Source organism: Rattus norvegicus, chromosome 1 (genome assembly GCF_036323735.1).
Source record: "Rattus norvegicus strain BN/NHsdMcwi chromosome 1, GRCr8, whole genome shotgun sequence".
NCBI lineage: Eukaryota > Metazoa > Chordata > Mammalia > Rodentia > Muridae > Rattus > Rattus norvegicus.
This window is the reverse complement of record NC_086019.1, coordinates 177,097,087-177,117,601: the sequence shown is the minus strand read 5'-3', so window position 1 is coordinate 177,117,601 and position 20,515 is coordinate 177,097,087. Positions and strand designations below refer to the sequence as shown.

The following is a 20,515-nucleotide window of genomic DNA, read 5'->3' as shown; positions in this document are numbered from 1 at the left end:
ATCATCCATCCATCTGGCAAACAAAAAAAAAATTACATATACAAAAATTCCAAATATTTTACCATAGATTAAAAACCTACTTAATTGAACTTTGTACAAACCTATGTGTTGCTCTGATTTAAACAGTTTCACAATATAACTGTTTTCTTTTCTCTCTCTCTCTCTCTCTCTGTGTGTGTGTGTGTGTGTGTGTGTGTGTGTGTGTGTGTGTGTGTGTGCGCGCGCGCGCGTGCGCGCGCGTGCTACTGTTTTTAAGTACCTCTGTGTACCCCTCCCTGGCTGTCCTGGACCTTGCTTGTACACCAGGCTCATCTTGAACTCAGATTCACCTGCCTTTGCTTCCTGAGTGCTGGGATTAAAGACCTGTGCCACCACACCCAGCTTTCAAAGTAACTGAGGAAAAAAGGTAGTGTCTTTAAATATCAATCACAGATTCACAATTTGCAACTCCTATATCAAATAGGTCATGTGTGCTTAATTCTGAAGAAATCAAGGTATGGTAAGAATCAAAAGTAAGTGGAATTATCTGTGAGAAAAGATAGAACCAAGGAAAAACAAAAATTGTAAGAAAAAACACCACAGAAAACAAAAAAATTATGTAAAGATCTATAATTGTAGTCCAAAAAAGAAAAAAAGTACAGACTAAATAGCAAGAGACGGTTGTGTTCTGCATTTCATAATCCTCTACACCTACCACATACAAATGTGGTTCACATTAACAATTGCTGATATGATCCCGGTCCTTAGAAAGATGGTAACTGTAACTGAAGGATTATAATTCCTATGATTCTCTTAAACTGAAAGGCTTTTCTATAGGTATTGTCCATTGCAGGGGAGGAGTACTTTAGTAAATTAGAACCTTGTGATTACACAGCCATTGGTCTCTGATCCACAGGAGCTAAAGTTGACTACCTAAAATACAAAGTTTCTAACACATGGATAAATTGTTCAGAGCCCTTTCTCTAATCATTAGCTGACCCAAAGGGAAAACTCTATACTGACCTCTCCAACAAACATAACCCTGTACAATATGGCAGAGGATATGCAGAGATAAATACATACATGCACATGTGTGTTTATAGCACAGAGGTTGGGGAGCGTGAGGGGGTATATATTTGGACCCAGAGTCTTAGAATTAAAAGCAATGTGTATAAATTCAAACATACTCTAAGGAATCAATCAGCTTCTTGGGATCTACAGGGGGTGGATAAACTACTTCGTCAATATGCTTTCGATTGCAGTAGGCGTATGCTGTTGAGACATGCATGAACACTTCCAGATTCTTCATTTGCTGTGCAAGGAGAATGAGCTGTCGTGTAGCAATCACATTTAACTGAACAGCATCTCTGCAAGAGAAAGAGACAATGATACTTAGAAACAGGACTTTTTTTCTTTAATCTATTTACAAACCAAATCCAAATTGTATTAAAGAAGTACAGAGGAAAAAAGCATGGTTTTGGGTAGTTTGCAATTTCTCCTTTAGCTCTGAGTTGGTATATTTTATTTTAGTATGAAGAATATTCACTATACCAATTATGTGTAAATTTTCTGAATATAAAATAAACTCCAACGAGGGTTTGACAAACGAAGCATACACTGTGATGTAAAACAAGATTATGAACAAAGCTATGAAATCAGATTGGGCTTGGATCCTAGAATGGTCTCCGTTAAATTGCTAAGTTGTACAAGTACTCAACCCTCAGCTTCCTCATCTATAAATGGGAACAAGTAACAAAATCTCCTATGAGAATTTGGAAAGACTAAATGAAAAGAGTAACTTGTATGCATTTAGTATTTGTTATTCTTGTCGACATCTCAAAACAGGCAGCCAGTGAGTATTAAGACAAGATGGCAGAAAATTCTTTTCTATAAAATTGTCCCTAGCATTTTTAATGGTCCATCAAGTCATCTATTGTACAACATAGTAATTCTTAGACTTAATAACAATACACCAGACTACTGGAAATCATTGATTTTTAAAATGTTCTCAGTACAAGAAAAGTTATGTGACATCACACACATATTAACTAGTTCAGTTTAGCCATTGCACATGTAATGTAGATGATAAACATATAGAGGGAGTCCTAAGCCAGTGAGACAGCCTATCTCTTACCTTTTCAGTTGTGAGCCTAGCATAACCTTTAATGGCTGAGCCTAAGATATCCCACCTCAAAAAGAGAGGAGGTATTGTGGGGAGGAACTGAGCATCTAAGAAATTCTCAGTTGTCCTACGGCTTTCACACACGCATACACACACCTGCACATATACAAAGGTAGAGGGAGTATGACAGGTTGGAATACTGAGTGGTAAAACTGGCAGAGTAGTTTTGTTATAACTACAAATTAATATAACTAATCTAAAAGAAACTAGAATAAAATATCAGTAATTATAAAAATTATACATTTATTAATCTGGTAACCTAATTTTCAGAGCAAAAACTCACCCTAAGCCTAATTTTTCAAACAAGAAATAAAGTTTTTATACCAAGTGAAAATTATATAACATTATGTATCGACATGACAAAATATCACATAGTCACTAAAAGTATAAGTATAAAAAATATTAGAAACTTGAAAATTGCCAGGCAGCGAGTGGTGTGACACCTTAAGTACCAGCACTGGGGAAGCAGAGATAGGAGGATCTCTTTGAGTTGAAGGCCAGCCTCACCTACAGAGTGAGTTCCAGAACAGCCAAGCTTACACAGAGAAACCCTGTCTTAGAGAAAAGAGAAAGGAGTGGGGGAAGAAACGTTAAATTAATATTCATGATTATATAAAAATGATACTGTGGCTTGTATGTGCTTGACCTAGGGAGTAGCACTATTAGGAAGTGTGGCCTTGTTAAGTAGGTATGGCCTTTGAGACCCTCCTAGCTTCCTGAAAGTCAGTCTTCTGTTTGCCTTCAGAACAAAAAGTAAAACTCTCAGCTCCTCCTTCACCATGCCTGCCTGGATGCTGCCATGTTCCTTCCTTGATGATATTGGACTGAACCTCTGAACCTGTAAGCCAGCCCCAATTAAATGTTGTCCTTATAAGAGTTGCCTTGCTCATGATGTCTCTTCAAAGCAGTAAACAGTTATATTCAAACATAGATTTAAAGAACTTGGTGGGGATGTCCTTTTAAGACAAGAGTCATGTGGCCCAGGGCTGGCCTGGAACTACCTACATTGCCTGGGATGACCTCAATTTTATGATCTTTCTATCTCCACCTCTTGAATGCTGGGATTACAAACATGTAGCATCACACCAAGTGTGAAATACATTTATAAAAATGGCTTTGAGTACTTTGCAAAAATGGCTCATATTGTCAAGTATTTAAGAAATATGTTACAAACAATTCAGTCTACCTGACTGTATAGCAATACTTTGATATCTATCTGTCTGAAAATAATAGGAACAAGGAGGTTATTGTTTAGGAAGAGGTATACTGAGAAACTGAGAATATTTTATTACAAGCTCCTGAGGTCAGGACAAGAAGTTCTGGGTCACCAGAAACAAGGAGTACCTCATAAAAGAAAAATAAATAAGCAAATGATTTTAGAATTCATTTTTTCTTTCAATTGCACCTTAGATCCTATTGAGAAAAATTAGAAGAAAACAAAACATTCTTAATGAAACGAGGGTGGGGTTTTAAAATCACTTCAAATCTCAACTAAGGAAAAAAAATATGTTCAAGTGGAAATCTAGCAAGAAATCTTTCACAGAAAGGATACTATCCACCAGGGCATTAGAGAATGAACTAGTTTCTTTCTCATTTACAAAAAGTGAGGATAAGAAGAGTAATGTTTTAGAGAAAGGACATAAGGGATATTCTGTTACATTGTCCTAAGAATGGTGACAGAGTTTCTAGGCCACAGAAAATGAGGAATAACTCAAAAGACACTCCTATGCCTTGAGTCCCTCCACTCTGTACCTGAGCGCCGAAGCCTGAAGTCAGAATAAAATAACGTAAGTTACTTTAGTATCTTCCGGGCTAGTTAACCTTACTCAATGGAAACCTTCCTTTCTATTTTCTTTAACTTCAGGCTGAGATCTTTACATACCAGACCAGAAAGTAAACAGAAATAAAATTATGTTTTGCTTTATGAAATTGTAAATTCATCTTAAGATAGGCTTGCTAGAAAGCAAATAGGCTAGTTTAGTGTGGCATTTCCCTAATGTAGACATAAAAATCACTTCAGAAAGAAAAAAAATAATAAGCAAAAATACTCATTTCTAAGGCTAATAAGATTTCCTATTTGTCTCCTATAGATATCCCTAGTTATTCAAAATGTATTTGATGTTTTTGTAAACTTTACTCCAGAGCTTATACTAAGGTTAAGATATACTTGGGAGTTACTACAAATGAAGGTACCTTTTTAATGATTGAAATGAGGATCAAGAAACTCCATTCTAAATAATTTCCCAGGCCATTGTGACACATCTCTTTTCCACTCTTCTCACTCCCCACAAACTATTGCCTCAATGAGTTCTTATCACTAAGAGTTAGTTTTAGAAAATAAACTTGATAGAGACAGATGTTTAGGGGTCAGTGAAATCAAACTTAGTAGGCATCTGTAACTGTCCGAAGCAATGGCTCTAGAGGAGCAATGTAAGTGCAGCAGCTCTTCAGAATAGCCAATGTTTCTGCTAAACAGGAGGGAGGGCTCTCCAAACTGTTGGAGAAAGTACAATCGAGAAACCTACATTTTAAAAAATGTTTTCCAGTTAGTTTTCTTTTCTTTTTAGAGGTGGAAAAAGGCAAATTTCCCTACAGGAGCACTTCTAAAAAGCTTACAACCTGAGTCTGAGCCAGAGACAGAACTAGAAAAAAGTCATCATTACAAAATGCCCAAACAAGCACCAGGATCCACCACAAGCCTTTCCCAGCATTTTCTAGTCATATTATATTCTTACAGTCTGAAAATAATACACTCAAGACTCCATCGCTCCTATATCTTAATTGGTACTCACACTCCTTTCAGAAGACCTACTTCCATTCCCCTAGAGCCTCGGGACTGTTCCATTCCTGATATCTCATATATTTTCCCTAAGCCACTTATTTATTCTTCTCTCTCTCTCTCTCTGACTGCTTCTGATCTCATGATGGCCTCTTATCTCTTAATATTCCTCTCCATGCAACTAGGCAGGATATTGCCCTGCCTAGAATACAAGACCTCATGATCAACTACTTAAGCAACTACTTATTCCCCTCTTTCTCACCTTTTACTCCTGTCAATTTCTCCTCATATAATATTTGAGAAATGTCTAAAAATTAATGAGCTTTGTCTCCTCACCTCTCAACATATGCTGTCAAGTGCTGCCTGCATTTAGTTCAGTTTCAACATAGTTAGCACATATCCCAGGGCTTTGTGAAAAGTCCATATATAAACTTATCTTGGTTCCTCTCCAAGGCACCAGATTATGGTGAGTCTCCTCCTCCTGCATCCCTTCAGTAGTAAAGTTTTATACCATGTGATATCTGTGGTTTAGCAGATGGTGACAGTTATAAGTGGGTTTTCCCTAAATGGCTATTATGGACTATTTCTAGTATTTCTGAATATCTAGCCCAAGTCTAATATTCTATCAATATTTAAATGTAAACATCCATTAAATCTGTTTCAAAGAAATAATTATGATATAGTGATTAGGGCTAGGACAGTGAACATTCATGTCTTGACATAGAAGAGAAAAACAATAAATCACCTAGACTTTCTAACATGTCTCTCTAGTGTAAGTAATTATAATAATCCAAGGAGCACACAAAAGAAATCAACTGTGGTCCTTCCTGTAAGGGTTATTTTGGAGGCTGGAGAGATGGTTTAGAGGTGCTGAATACAACGCCCTCATATGGACATACATGCAAGCAAAACATCAATGTACATAAAATAAAGGAGTCATCAAAAATGTTAAGATTATTTTGATGTGTTTTACCCTAATTAATGTTTCCTGTTAATAAAAGCACTTAATTTCCTCCTTAAGTGGACAAGAACTACAGTATCTCTTATGCATCAGCCCCTGAAAACACACTAGGTTTAAGGTGCTATGTAAACACTTTCTTTTGATTATAAAAAAAATGAAGTATGAACTATGAAGGGAAAATATGTTATACTTGCCATTTTATAGTAATGGATTCTAAGAAAAAATAAAGAACTCACTAAAAGTCAGCAATAGACAAGCATAGTTGCATATGACTGTAATCCCAACATTTGGAGGTATAGGCAGATTAAGGTTTGTCTAATTAAAATAAAAATCAGAGACTATACTCATAATGTTGAAAATATTATTTTAAATGAAAAGGCTAGATCTATATGCAAGGGAAAATCTCAAAATTTAAAAAAAAATTTTTTTGGTGCTTAGTCCCAGCTGGATCCATCTACAATCAACTCCTACATCGACAGCTCAGAGAACACTGCAGAAGAGGGGCAGAAAAGTTCTAAGAGACAGAGGACCAGGAAATCTGCTATAAGATTATATCTTCTATATATGATAAGAAAGCTGTACCTATGAAATATTAAGTAACATGGTAACCTAAACAAAACCTGAACAATGTCAACGCCAGGCAATATGCCAACATGGGAGTGGGGAGATCTTACAGAGTCCTATCATGACAGCTGACAGAGAAAATTAGTCTTTCCCTGGACAAACTAGTCAGGCCTAAAAGCATATACATATGGACAACACTAAATGGACTTGGCAAGTTGTATTTATGTATTATTCACACATATATATGTATGCATATGTATATATAAAAAGGAAAAGAGGCTATGAATTTGAGAATAGGAAGGAGTAATAATATAGGATAGCTGGAGGGAGGAGAGCAAAGAGTAAACAATATAAATATAGTACACATATATGAAATTTTCAAAAATTAATTATAAGATGGAATTTTCTTACTGATAAAGGCACGAATTCCATTACGGTGGGATGTAAGTGTTACTTTAAAAATATCTGCAAAGTTACTTGTGTCTATCTTTATTTGAAGAATAATATATGTTCATGGTAGAAATAATAAAATACAGATAAAGCTAAAACAATTATCATCAATATAGAAAGATATGCATGTCTAACACACATGATGCATACATACCTAATAAAGTGAGATTACACTACATTTATTATGACATTATTTTGTCACTTCTGGATTCTAAACTCACAACAGCCTCCAAGTGTCTCACCTACTGGCTCGCAGAAAGACTTTCAAGAAAGTGAGTAAGGCAATGGCTTACATACTCAGACATTCTAGTGGATAGGTAAAATAACACCATTTAAACTTTGCAAAGAAAAGAAAAGATCTCCCAAGAAGTGCTTATTCAAGATTAATAACTTGTCCAAACTCTTCAGTTAAAGGTATGTAACTCCAAGGCTTCTTCCCTTTGTTGCCTCAGCTACCACAGGAATAAAATGGATTTGCCTAGGATAGGCTGGGTAAGGACAGAAACCGACAAATGAGCAATGCTTTCAAGGCTGTAAAGCACAACTCCGGAGCTGTAGAGAAAGCGATAGCATCTTCAAATACCAAAATGCTTGTTGGCATTGTGCTCTCATACAGTGTAATCGTTATTAAAAGTTACACTTTTTTTTTTTCCCAGAGCTGGGGACTGAACCCAGGGCCTTAGCGCTCTACCACTGAGCTAAATCCCCAACCCCAAAAGTTACACTTTTATGTAAAAAAAAATATAGGGATTACTGCCAAAGCCATTTACAATTAGAGCTTAGCCTTTTAAGCATTTTGAAGAGGAGAGCATCACAAATATTCTAAAACCTAAAAACTAATACATTATCATTTAAACTAGTATAAGACTATATAATGAGATTAACTTAAATCGTGTATTTAGACACACCATCAAAAATAACAGTCCTATGAATTAAATGCCATTATTTGAAATGTATATTCATTTACTTTCTAAAAAAATCTATTTTTAGTTTTTATGTGTATGGGTGTTTTACTTGCATATGTGTTTATGAACCATGTATGTGCTGGTGTCCACAGGGGCCAGAAGAGAGCCTTCAATCCCCTGGAATGAGTTACAGATGGCTATGAGCCATCATGTGGTGCTGGATATCACCCCTGGTCCTCTGGAAGAGCAGACAGTATTCTTCACTGCTAAGTCATCTCCGCAGCCATTCCGATTATTTTTAAAATATTTATCACTTGGAATTTGTTTTCCCTAGAAGCTGGATGTATCCTGAAGTTTGAATTAGGTTTTAAATTAAACTTTATTTTTGACATTACCTTGTCCCTTAACATGCCACCAAAGCAGAGTTTTTCAAATATAAACAAAGTGACTATAACATACAAGGTATTTCTTAATATGCAAAACTTGAACCTAATTTTGATTACAGTTCTGGAATACATGGTGTATGTAGAATGGAAGCATAAAAGATTCTGATAGTTCATGAAAAGGTGACCAAAACAGCTACTGAGTAAACTATTCCTACCTCTTACCCAAGCACACTCTATTTCCTTCTAGTTTACTGCTTGCCTATATCCTATTTCATAAAGTCATAGCAAGGTTTTCTAAGTGGCATATACCAGCTATCTCTCATAGACTAGCTATCTTCTATGTTTCATTTCAAAAAAAAATGATAACAAAAAAGAATTCTGTTCATCAAAAGTCACTATTAACATGACAGTTTTATATCACTCAAAACAACTTCAATAAAAAGGAGTTAACATTACATCTATAAAGCATGAAATTCAAATGTTAGTATCTGTACTTACCTTAAATTTTCATTAAATCTTACAGTAGCTGCACAGTGAAATATGACATTGGTAGAATCTATAATGATCTCCTTATCTTCTTCACTGAGAGCCAGTTTAGGTTGGGTGAGTTCACTGTTGATTGCTATAATTTTCTGTCTAAAATCTGGATTTTCATCTCTCAACCTGTCAAAAAGCTATCAAATGGGAAGATATTTATTCTCTGGTAGTGTTTTTTACTTTCCAATATCCTATTTAATAAAGCCTACTGTAAACCCTTTCCCTACCAAAGACAGCTATTTCAACATTTTAGATTTCATGGGACATAGAAGACTGCTTGCTCATCTTACAGACTTAAGACTCAGCGAGTTCAAGAAGTACTTCAAGAACACCATGCTCTAGCTAAGTAGGCCAGCCTCAGGCTTCAAAATAGGCTTAAGAAATAACAGGCATCTGGACAATAATAGTCTCACACTCCAACTCTCACAACTAATTGCCCAACTCTTTTAAAATATATATTAATGTTTAGTTACTTGTGTGTATGTCTATACACCTGAATGCAGTGCTCACAGGGGCCTGAAAGGATGTGGTATCTCTGGGAATTAAGAGTTACAGGGAGAGGGGTTGGGGATTTAGCTCAGCGGTAGAGCGCTTGCCTAGGAAGTGCAAGGCCCTGGGTTCGGTCCCCAGCTCCGAAAAAAAGAACCAAAAAAAAAAAAAAAAAAAGAGAGTTACAGGGAGTTCTTGGAGGAAATGACATTAAACTAGAAACCTGAAGGATCAACAGGACTTGAAGGCACATGGGTGAGCGATAAGGACAAAAGTAAGAAAGAGAAGATCCTAAAATTTCAAAGCAGAATAGTGCTACTGCATAAGATGAAAAACAACAACAACAACAACAACACACATTTAAGAAAGTAACATACACTTTAGAAAGTAATAGCAACAAGACTTAGCTATTAACTTTTTTGTGTGGGGGATGGATAAATGCTAACTCTGGAGGAAAGAACTATAGCTACTCTGCACAGGATACACACCCTAGTGCCTGACAAGATACAATCTCAGCATCTATTAAGTGAGTAAATATATTAGAATTAGAAACACTGGAAATAAATAATTTTGAAGATGCAAAGTCAGTCACCGGAGTGGTGACAACACATCACCTACATTATACACCAGAAGACAGGTCTAATAAAGGTTTAGTTTGGGATCTGGAGTTCAGAGAGGGAGAAACAGAACCATAGATTTTGTTGACCATATACAGTTAATAACTGAAGGATAAAAGCCCTGAGAATGAAAGAGATCATCCAGACAGCAACAGCAGTGAAGAACCCAAATCCAAACTCTACAAAACTACTTACAAATCTAACTTAAACAACAACCATTTGACTCACAAAAACAGAGGATGCTGCACAACTACTTCTCTGGACCTAACAATCGAATCAAGGCTTATGGCAGGTATCTTAAGAATATCAATATTTAAGGGGCAAGCAGGGCAAGAGGAACCTAAGAGAGGGCCACAAGTTCTTTTTAAATCTTCATTCTAGGTAGCTCATGCTCATGCTGCTTCAATGGTTAAATCTTCTCTTTACCAGTCATTATCTCCTTTTCAACATTATCTCCATGTATTTAAATCCACGAATACTCCCTACTCCTACTTTAAGTTTACTGATACCTTTTCAGTGTTCCAAAACATACTTCATGATCAGCTGTTTTACTTGCTGAGAAGATACTGAGGATGGAACTCTGGGCCTCTTCACACATTCTTGTTAAGCACTCGACCTCTGAGCTATTTATTTATATCCACAAACCATGATCAACTATTTTAATTGAATCTCCACCATCCAATCAAGTTTCTTTTCCTTGAGGCATTCCTATAAATCAATGGTTCTCAACCTGAGGTAATTTTGGTCATCAGGAAACATTTGGTGATGTGTGAAATACTTGTCAGAACTGGGTCCTAATGTATATAGGCCACACCAGCACTTTATAACAAAATACTATCCAGGCTAAAATGTTAACTGTGCTGAAGGGTGAAAATGTCCTAAGCACAGTTAAATAAGTAATGGCTCTCCCACCCCCAATAATATATATTCTATCTGTGCTCTTTATTTTTTTTTCAAAATCATGTTGAGCTACTAATACTAAGTGAGTTCCAAGACAGTCACGGCTACACAGTGAAATCCTAAACAAAAACAAACAAACAAACAAACAAACAAAACAAAACAAAGAGTAGTTTAAACCTTATTTGAAAATTTGGTCTATCATAAAAGAAAGCTTTTTTCTTTTCCTGACTCTAGTTCACTGCCATACTGCAGGAACTTAACAATTTTCCCCAGATTTATTTTTGAATAGTGAAGCAATACACTAAGCTAATACTACTTCACAGAATTCACACTCAAGCACATACTTTCATCCCCCTTCCAAATGATCAGCTTCCACATACTTACCTTGCCACTGAGGATTTCTTCCACTCGCTCTTGGGGTGTCTGTCCAGCTTTTTGCCTCACCAAAACATAGACTGAATTCACCTTAGGACAAGATCTCAGCAACTTTTCCAGAAGCACCTTCCCTAAGAAACCAGTGGCTCCTGTGAGGAGGATGTTTTTGCCTTCATAGTATTCTGGGATTGAGACCATTGTGACTGGAAGAGAAACATGACAACATTAGTTTACAAATGTATGTTCAATCTTACTAAAAGTCTCCCATTTTCCACATAAATATCTTAAAAGACTGGCAAAAATCAAAACTGAATATTTACAATAGAAGAATCTAACCTTTGGTTTATTATACTACAGTAGAAGCGAGAAAGGACTGCAGCTCCCTCAAGAGCTTGTTCTTTCTTGGATATTCTCAGTCAAGCCACTCACCTTTTCGGGCCTCAAATTTCTTTAGTACAGTTATAGCAAAAAGATCTCTAAAACTTCCTTACAATAAGAACTCAAATATTCATTCAACCTCTGTTAAACCCTGAATACAACTAAATGATGGTACTCTGTTCCCAAAGAAATTTATAACACTGAATGGATGTCAGCTGACTCACTCAGCTTGACTAACCCTGCCAGGTATCACATAACCAGTCATCAAGCACTGAAACAGGAGAAGGCAACATCAAATTCTTTCTTCTACACATTCATGAGAGTGAGGGAAAAAAAGTTGTAAAAAAAAAAATGCACAAGAAAATGGGGAGTGTATGAATGGGGTGAGTACAAGCAGATCTATGAAGTATGCTGCTATATGAGACTACACTATATTGAAATCCAAGCTCTATGCTATTTAGAAACCCATATGCATAGAATAAAATAGTAACACATGCCTGAGGGCAGGCAGTACAACCAGAGAAGAGAAAAAGCTTCAATAGTATTTCAGTCTCACTGAAGCTGAAAAGTCTAACAGATGCATGTGTTTTGTCTCAGGTTCTCCTAACTTAAAAGTGTTCTGAAGGTGTGAGCCATCTTCCATAGACAAATGTAGCAACCACTCCTTTGTAAAGGTTTCTCTTTACAGCAAATAGAGAGCATCACAGAAAACAACTTCGCAAGGCAGAGATCAACAAATCATGGCGAGCCCAGCCCCAACATATACATCTACATCATAGCTCTTGCATCAGGGAACATCGCTTAAGGGGAAGGAAAAGATTTAAAAAGCCAGAATATCAGGAAGTCAGCCATAAAATAGTCTCTCCTGGAAATGGCTACATAAACAAGTTCGAAACAATAGTAGTTATCAATGGGCAAATTAATGTGCAAGGGGGAAATTTAGCAACATCTCACCCTTTGGCAAAGAACTACAGGCAACTCCTAAATGCTGGAAGGAGAATTATCCTTTCCCTTATTGGTCCCTTACTGCAGACTGGTCAGCCTTGAAACCATATACATAAAAGCAGCAAAAAATGGACTCAACAAGCTCTGTCTATTTTTATTTCTATTAAAAACATTTTTTTAAATATAGAAACAAAAAACTATAGATAAAAGTAGGTAGGAATAAAACAGAATAACCTCTAGATGAACAGATGAGAATGAACTGACAGAGACAATGGTAAAAGAAAAATACTGTAAGGAGGTCAGAGCTGTATTTATCCTCTCCTCAACTGAAACCCAGAAGAAAACACCAAACTCAGGATCAAGAAGCTGGATTAGAGTATGAAGTCATCAAGGTTCTCAAAAGGCATGCATACAGAACGGCCAAACCACCCGTCTGATTTCCTTTATAAATACTGTCCCAGCCTTAATATTTGTTTGTGTTTGAGAAGGGTATCCAGATAGTGCTTGAGACAAAACTGAAATAAGCTAAGCTTTAGGGGCAAGGAGGCCTCACAAACAATACAGGCTCTTACCACTCTTGGAAACTGCCCACCAGAAGAACTACTTTAATAAGATCCTGTTGCTGAAGATACCACACATACTGGTTACCAGGCATAGCTGGAACCAAGTTGGAAGCTTCTTCCCTGCTAGTACGCTTTCGTTGTACCTGAAGGTACTATGCAGTCTGTTGGAGGAGTAAAGGTATCAACTGTCTTATTTGGCCGTGAACCCTAAAATGTGCACTATCAGCCCACCAGGCAGGATGTGCTCACCCATGCAATGGTGCATAACTGTTATGGGAGTGACCAACTGCTTTATTTGAGGTCTACACCACAATAGAGAATTCATTTTGGTTCTGTAACTTAATCTCAAACCCCATGGCTACAGCTGCCTTGAAACTTACTATTGTTGTTCAGGTAAATCACCATGGCACCAAGCTGTTTTCCAAATATCTACATTTATACCAGACAAATGCTATTCTAAGATTCAGAGACACTTCTTTTTGTAACATACAGCAGTGAATGCCGGTATCAGTAGCTGCTCAATTGCTAAGAGTTAAGTGTTGGTCAAGTGTGTGACCCTCAACAGGACATTTATACTCCTTCTAAGACTCAGAAAACTTCAAGGAAAAGGGACAAAAAGAAAGAAGGAAGACAGGAAGAAAACTGCTGAAATGTTGTCTTCTGGGCATAGCATAGCCAATATAACCATCATGTCATAACAGCTATGGTTACCTGCCATAAGTCTAAACAAGACAGCCTATTAACAGTCACATACTCCTTCCCGCCCTATTACTGGGTACTAATGGATTCAGGGGAAGGAGCAGTACTGTCTTCAGTTGTGCTGATGAACAGTCCCAAACTCATGGTCACAGATAATCCAAGCTAAACAATATGGATCTTTAAAAAAAGAGAGAGAGAGAAAGAAAATGGGGTGAGGGATTATAGTAGAGGACTAACGGGGTTACAAAGGAGATAAGGATCACAGAAAGGATATAAGGGATTACACATATAAAGTTATCAAAACAAATTCATTAAAGATTTTAAAATATTACATCTATAAAATAAGTGCTACAAAAAGGAACAATATACCATGTTTGGAAATCAGCAAGCCAGATAAAGGTAGAAAATCCAAGAAATAGCTTAGAAAGAATTAGTGAATGAGTTTAGCAAGCTCCTGACATCAATGGACAAGTAACTAGATATTGAACTCCTAACAACAGCAAAAAAACAAAAAAACAAAAAACAAAAAAAAAACTTATCATTCCCTCCAGGAGAGGGGGAAACTCTCAGCAACTAGAAGTTTCTCCAAGTGACACTGTATTCTCTGATTCAAAAGTTTGGCAAAAAGAAGTTAAAAGTCAAAATGCTATGAACCAAATATTACCACCGCTTTCAAGGAATTCACTCAGGTTTACCTGACAAAACTGTTTTCCAATAGCTGTTTTCTTTTTTTTTTTTTTTCTTTTTTTTTTTTTGGAGCTGGGGACCGAACCCAGGGCCTTGCGCTTGGTAGGCAAGCGCTCTACCACTGAGCTAAATCCCCAACCCTTCAATAGCTGTTTTAACAAAGAATATTTTCATTTAAAATCTTGTTAAGAGAAACATACCACAGAGCTACTGAAGATATATTCTTAACTAAAAATTAAACCCAGATTCTGTCACTTAAGTTAAAGCTATTACTAATCAGAACCTGTTTTATTTGTAAAAGCATATAGCGTTATAGGCAAACAAAACCTAAAGTGACCACGTGAAGAATTAGAGAATGACTAAGATAGAACTTGCACACAAAATACACTACTTCTAACTGCATTCACCTAACAAATGTCCTAGTATTAATGGAAGGGTAATCAAATTACGAGTTTTGTAAACTTAAGTAATTAAAATTAAGGTTCTCTTCATTTTTAAGTCTATGAATAAAAGCATGAAAATTTATCATTTTTTTTTCTTTTTCTTTTTTTCAGAACTGGGGACCGAACCCAGGGCCTTACGCTTGCTAGGTAAGTGCTCTACCACTGAGTTAAATCCCCAACCCCTTTATCATTTAAAAAAGAAAAGAAAAGAAAAGAAAAGTTGGGCTGGAGAGATGGCTCAGTGGTTAAGAGCACTGACTGCTCTTCCAGAGGTCCTAAGTTCAAATCCCAGCAACGACATGGTGGCTCACAACCATCTGTAATGAGATCTGATATCATCTTCTGGTGTGTCTGCAGGCAGTGACAGTGTACTTATATATAGTAAGTAAATAAATAAATAAATAATCTTTGAAGAGCATATTTTTATTGCCAAGAAACAGACATCCCCTTATCCTATGATGAAACAAAACAAAATGAAACAAAAAATTTAACAAAATTAAAGCTTCCAATACAATATTGCAATGGTTAATTTCAATTTTCAACTTGATTAGATCAAACAAAAACAATGCATTAATGAGACACTCCTCCAAGTGAGACTGTGGGTATTTCCAGAGAGCTTTAAACAAGGAAACCAAGAACCACCTTCAATATGGGTAGCACTATCTCACAGGCTGGGGTCCTGGACTGAGTGATACTTTCAGATACTATTTCCCAGCACACATGCATGGGCAGAGTCAATTCTAAACCAGTATCTTTTAACTAAATTCCACAGTTACAAAAATTTTAACAAAATTTCTACAAACCTTTCAGTGAGATAAAACACATCAATCATAGGCATAACTGAGCGCACAGCAGCAGAAAAGAAGTTCAAAGGACTTGCAAGGGCTGGCTGGAGTAGATTACCTTAAAGAGTCCATTCGGCTCTAAGTGTACACTTCAACTACAGAAGGAAAAACATTCTTTTTAAAAAGGGGATCCTGCCATTTACTGAGTGAGTGTATGTACTAGATGACAACCTGCTCTATAAAGAAATGGATGTGAAATAAAGTGAATCCTTTAAAACTTCAGATCGGTCCACATACAAAGCTAACAGGCCAAAATGCAACAGTGTAAAAATCTGTTAACTAGTTCAGGCAATTTCACTTTCCAAAGATCTCTCTGTGGGACAATTTCAAAGGTAGCCAACCACAGGCAGGAAAATACAAAGAAACCTCTTGTCAAACTTACAACTGGACTTGGAAAAATCACCAGCTGGATTTAATTATTATCATAATCAATCTTAATAAAAATATATCATACTTGGTTAAGAAGTAAGCATATAACTAACATTGGTAGATTTATTTCCTGTTCCACTAAAGATGACCTACTAAAAGACCTTACCCAGGTAAACTCATGCACAGAAACACTAGTAACAAAATAAAACAGGTCAGTAGAGGAAACAGATTAAGGTACAAGAAGCTCTGAGGTCTTGTTCAATTCACATTTTTATATATAATCAAGGAAGCCCCATGCAGATCACTGAATTTTGAAAATGAATTGGACTTAAATGTTTTTAAAAACCAGCAAGCTATGGCTATGAATAAACTGTACAGCCACAGCTTCTTGATTGCACCTTGTCCCAAGCTTCTGCATTAGTACCAATGTAAAGGCGAATAACCCAGTACCTTATTTATACAAATAAACAACCACCACCATATATCAGGAGTAACTTGGCACATTAAATTTACCAAGGCACACAGAGCAAGGCAATGAAAAACAATACATGTAATCAGTCAGCAAATGTAGGACAGAAATGAATGAAAGCAAAAACAAGATGCAGAGACTGCAGCACGCAGCACTAAACCATCACTTTCTCAAGGACTAATTCTGTTTCCCTCCAGCCTCTGCCAAGATCACCAGGCAACAAACTCCTGTTTTTGTGCTCAGCTCAGTACAGTCCTCCTATAATTAACACTGTCCACTTTGACACTATCCATACCTTTCACCTTTCTATCAATCAGTTTGTGAACCTAATACTGGCCACCTGCATTTAATCTTATGATTGTTTAGCTCCCTTATATTCTTTAACTATTTACAACATTCTATAATCTAAATATTATTCTAAGTGTAATATACAATTTTAATTTTAGCGTTGCATTGTTAGCAAATAATTTAATGACTATAAGAGTCACAATTTCAAATGAAACCAGGAATACTGGTGAAGGTAAGCTGATAAAATTTAAAAGCTTGCAAATTTCACATTTAATATATTTCTGATGCTGTGGAAAGACACAAGCCACAGTTTGTATAACTGTTATAGCTCATTCATGGCAACTGGCATGGTCTGGATTCTGTTCATCAAAGTTCACAGAATGCAATGAATAGAAATTACTGGCAAAATAACTGAAAAATATGTTTAAAAAATCCAAGAAAATTAAGCCATTTGGTGATACAGGCAAAATTCAGCACTCATACCAGATACATTTGAACTAAGGAACAAGCAATTTTTCAAAGAATCATTAATTTTATAGTGTAATTGCTAAGCCTCGGTAGTAAGATTATTTAAAAGACAAAGTTTTCTACTTATTGGTCAAATACAATTAATGATATACGATTAATAACAATTGTTAAATAAATGAACGATTTTAACAAAACCAGGCTTATTATCAAGTATATGAAGGTTCAAAGAAATAAACCAGTACTACTCACTTGCTGGCTGACAAAAATTAACAAGTCCCTAAACACTCTTACAGGCTCAGGCGCTACTCTCAGACAATTCATACTTGTAGGCCCTTACACACAACCTTTTATTTTCTGACAGGGTTTCTATGTGTAGCCCTGGCTGTCCTGAAACTCTCTCTGTACACAAGGCTGGCCTCAAACTCAGAAATTCACCTGCTTCTGCCTCTAGAATTCTGGGATTAAAAGCATGCGCCACCGGGGCTGGGGATTTAGCTCAGTGGTAGAGCGCTTACCTAGGAAGCGCAAGGCCCTGGGTTCGGTCCCCAGCTCCGAAAAAAAGAACCAAAAAAAAAAAAAAAAAAAAAAAAAAAAAGCATGCGCCACCACTACCTGGCCATGCACGTAGCCCCTTTACCCAGGCTAGTCTGAAACTTTTAAACATAGAAATGGAGATGAACCATACTATTACTAATAGAATAAAAAGCTTCTCAGCAGTACTTAGGAACAGTTTCAAACATACATGGGCAATAAACAGTATTATCTTTTAAAAATCTCAAATACCCATTGGTAGTAAAATGTAATTACAGCAACATATGTTATATAGCAATGCAGTTAAAAAGAGCTCTCAAATATTAGTCAAAAAATACAGATAAAAAAATATAGTCTGTGGGATTCTTTTTCTGTGTTCTTTATTGGATAGTTTATGTATTTACATTTCAAATGTTATTTCCTTTCCCGGCTGCCTCCTCACTCACCCCCCCTCCCCATGCTTCTCTGAGGATGCTCCCCTCCCACCCACCCATTCCCACCTCACCACCCTGGCATTACCCTACACTGGGGGAACGAGCCTTCACAGGACCAAGGGCTTCTCCTCCTATTGATGCCAGACAATGCCATCCTCTCCTACATATGCGGCTGGTGCCGTGGGTCCCTCCATGTATACTCTTTGGTTGGTGGTTTAGTCCCTGGGAGCTCTGGGGGATCTAGTTGGTTGATATCATTGTTCTTACTGTGGGGTTGCAAAACCCTTCAGCTCCTTCAGTCCTTTCTCTAACTCCTCCATTGGGGTCCCTGAGCTCAGTCCAATGGTTAACTGCAAACATCCTCATCTGTATTAGTAAGGCTCTGGCAGAGCCTCTCAGGAGACATCCATATCATGCTTTGTCAGCAAGCACTTCTTAACATCAACAATAGTGACTGGGTTTGGTAGCTGCTTATATCCATCCCATAAGGTGAGGCAGTCTCTAAATGGCCTTTCCTTCAGTCTCTGCTCTACTCTTTGTCCCTGTATTTCTTCCCATGAGTATTTTGGTCCCCCTTCTAAAAAGGACTGAAGCATTCACATTTTGGTCATCCTTCTTCTTCAGCTTCATATGGTCTTGAATGGTATCTTGAATATTCTGAGTTTTTGGGCTAATATCCATTTATCAGTGAGTACATACCATATGTGTTCTTTTGTGACTGACTGAGTTACCTCACTCAGGATGATTATTTTCTAGTTCCATCCATTTGCCTAAGAATTTCATGAAGTCATTGTTTTTAATAGCTGAATAGTACTCCATTATGTAAATATACCACATTTTCTGTATCCATTCCTCTGTTGAAGGATATCTGGGTTCTTTCCAGCTTTGGGCTATTATAAATACTGTGAACATAGTGGAGCATGTGTCCTTGTTATATATTGGAGCATCTTTTGGGTATATGCCCAGGAGAGGTATAGTTGGGTCTTCTCGTAGTATTACATCCAATTTTCTGAGGAACTACCAGACTGATTTACACACACACACACACACACACACACACACACACACACACACACACACGCGCGCGCGCGCGCACCAAGATATCCAGGGAGAAAGACGGGGCACAATGTAGGCTTTATGGGGGATCTAATTCTTTCCATTTCCTTGGCACAGACTGACTACATGAGTGAGCTTGCTTTATGATCACTCACCGATAAAGCTGTACTTGTAAACATCTGCTTAGACCTTCAGAAGTTTTTATATAGCATTTCCTTTATCATTCCTAAGCCGCATCATCACTTCTAAGTAGTACTACATAAAGCCCTGTACATTTAACTGGTTTCTAATGTAAGCAGCATTACTTGGGGTCAAACAACCCTTTCAAAACAGTCGCACATCAAATATCCTGTATATCAGATATTTATATTACAATTCATTAACAGTAGCAAAATTACAGTTATAAAGTAGCAACAAAAATAATTTTATGATTGGGGTCACCACAACATGAAGAACTATATTAAAGGTGAGAACCACTGATCTAGGCCTCCTTAAAAGTAACGGTATTTAAAATATACTAACCACAAGCATACAATCTGTGTAGCCCTAGAGCTCAAGAACTTCAGTCTGAAGTCTGGGTGCTACTTAGGCACTATGCTAGCAAGAAAGACAAGCACAGCTTTACAAAGCCTCAACTCATAAGGAGCTCAAAACCTGGAACCTAAACTCTCTTATGTAGTATATCAACTGTTAAGGTGTTCACCTACCTGCAACACTCTAGTTCATTCCCAATTCTCCAAAGACACCAGACAGAGCAACAAACCACCACCCTAAGGCCAAATCTCTCCCAACCCCTGGTTTCCATATAACATTTTATTGTAATAACCATAAACAACCTGGAATTTCAACCTACCTACCTTTCACTATAACTAAGAGTTACACAATCCCAAAGCCTAAAATATTCTACCTGGTCTTTATCAGAAAAAGCTTAAGGACTCTGGCCTAGACAAAGATACTAATAAGTTTGTGTTCCCATTCTGAGAATGCATTCTGATTTATCACTGCCCCTTAAATCCTAACTCAAACACTGACATATTCACAATATGCCTGGCTCTTATACTACTCTCGCCCTTGAACCTAACACTAAAGCAATGGTCTCTACTGAAAATGCTAGTTAGTCCCTAATATTCCAGACAAAAACAAAAACAAAAAAAACCCTAAATCAAACACGTAAGTGGTAAAGCGACTTTCTCTACACACCCCAATACCTCAAATA

General features: G+C 36.9%; 1 protein-coding gene across 6 annotated transcripts in view; it reads right to left on the bottom strand.

Moving 5' to 3' along the window:
* Positions 1-20,515, bottom strand: part of Far1 (fatty acyl CoA reductase 1) — a 61,391-nt gene that overhangs the window by 22,762 nt on the left and 18,114 nt on the right. For all 6 annotated transcript variants that reach the window (XM_006230017.5, XM_039106452.2, XM_006230020.5 and 3 more), the window contains 4 exons: positions 11,134-11,327; positions 8,705-8,880; positions 1,167-1,346; positions 1-13 (listed from right to left, as the gene is read on the bottom strand). The exon at positions 1-13 is cut by the window's left edge and continues 165 nt beyond it. In XM_006230017.5, the coding sequence (XP_006230079.1) occupies positions 1-13; positions 1,167-1,346; positions 8,705-8,880; positions 11,134-11,322 (558 nt within the window). In that variant the 5' untranslated portion in view covers positions 11,323-11,327. The remainder of the gene's footprint in view (positions 14-1,166; positions 1,347-8,704; positions 8,881-11,133; positions 11,328-20,515) is intronic.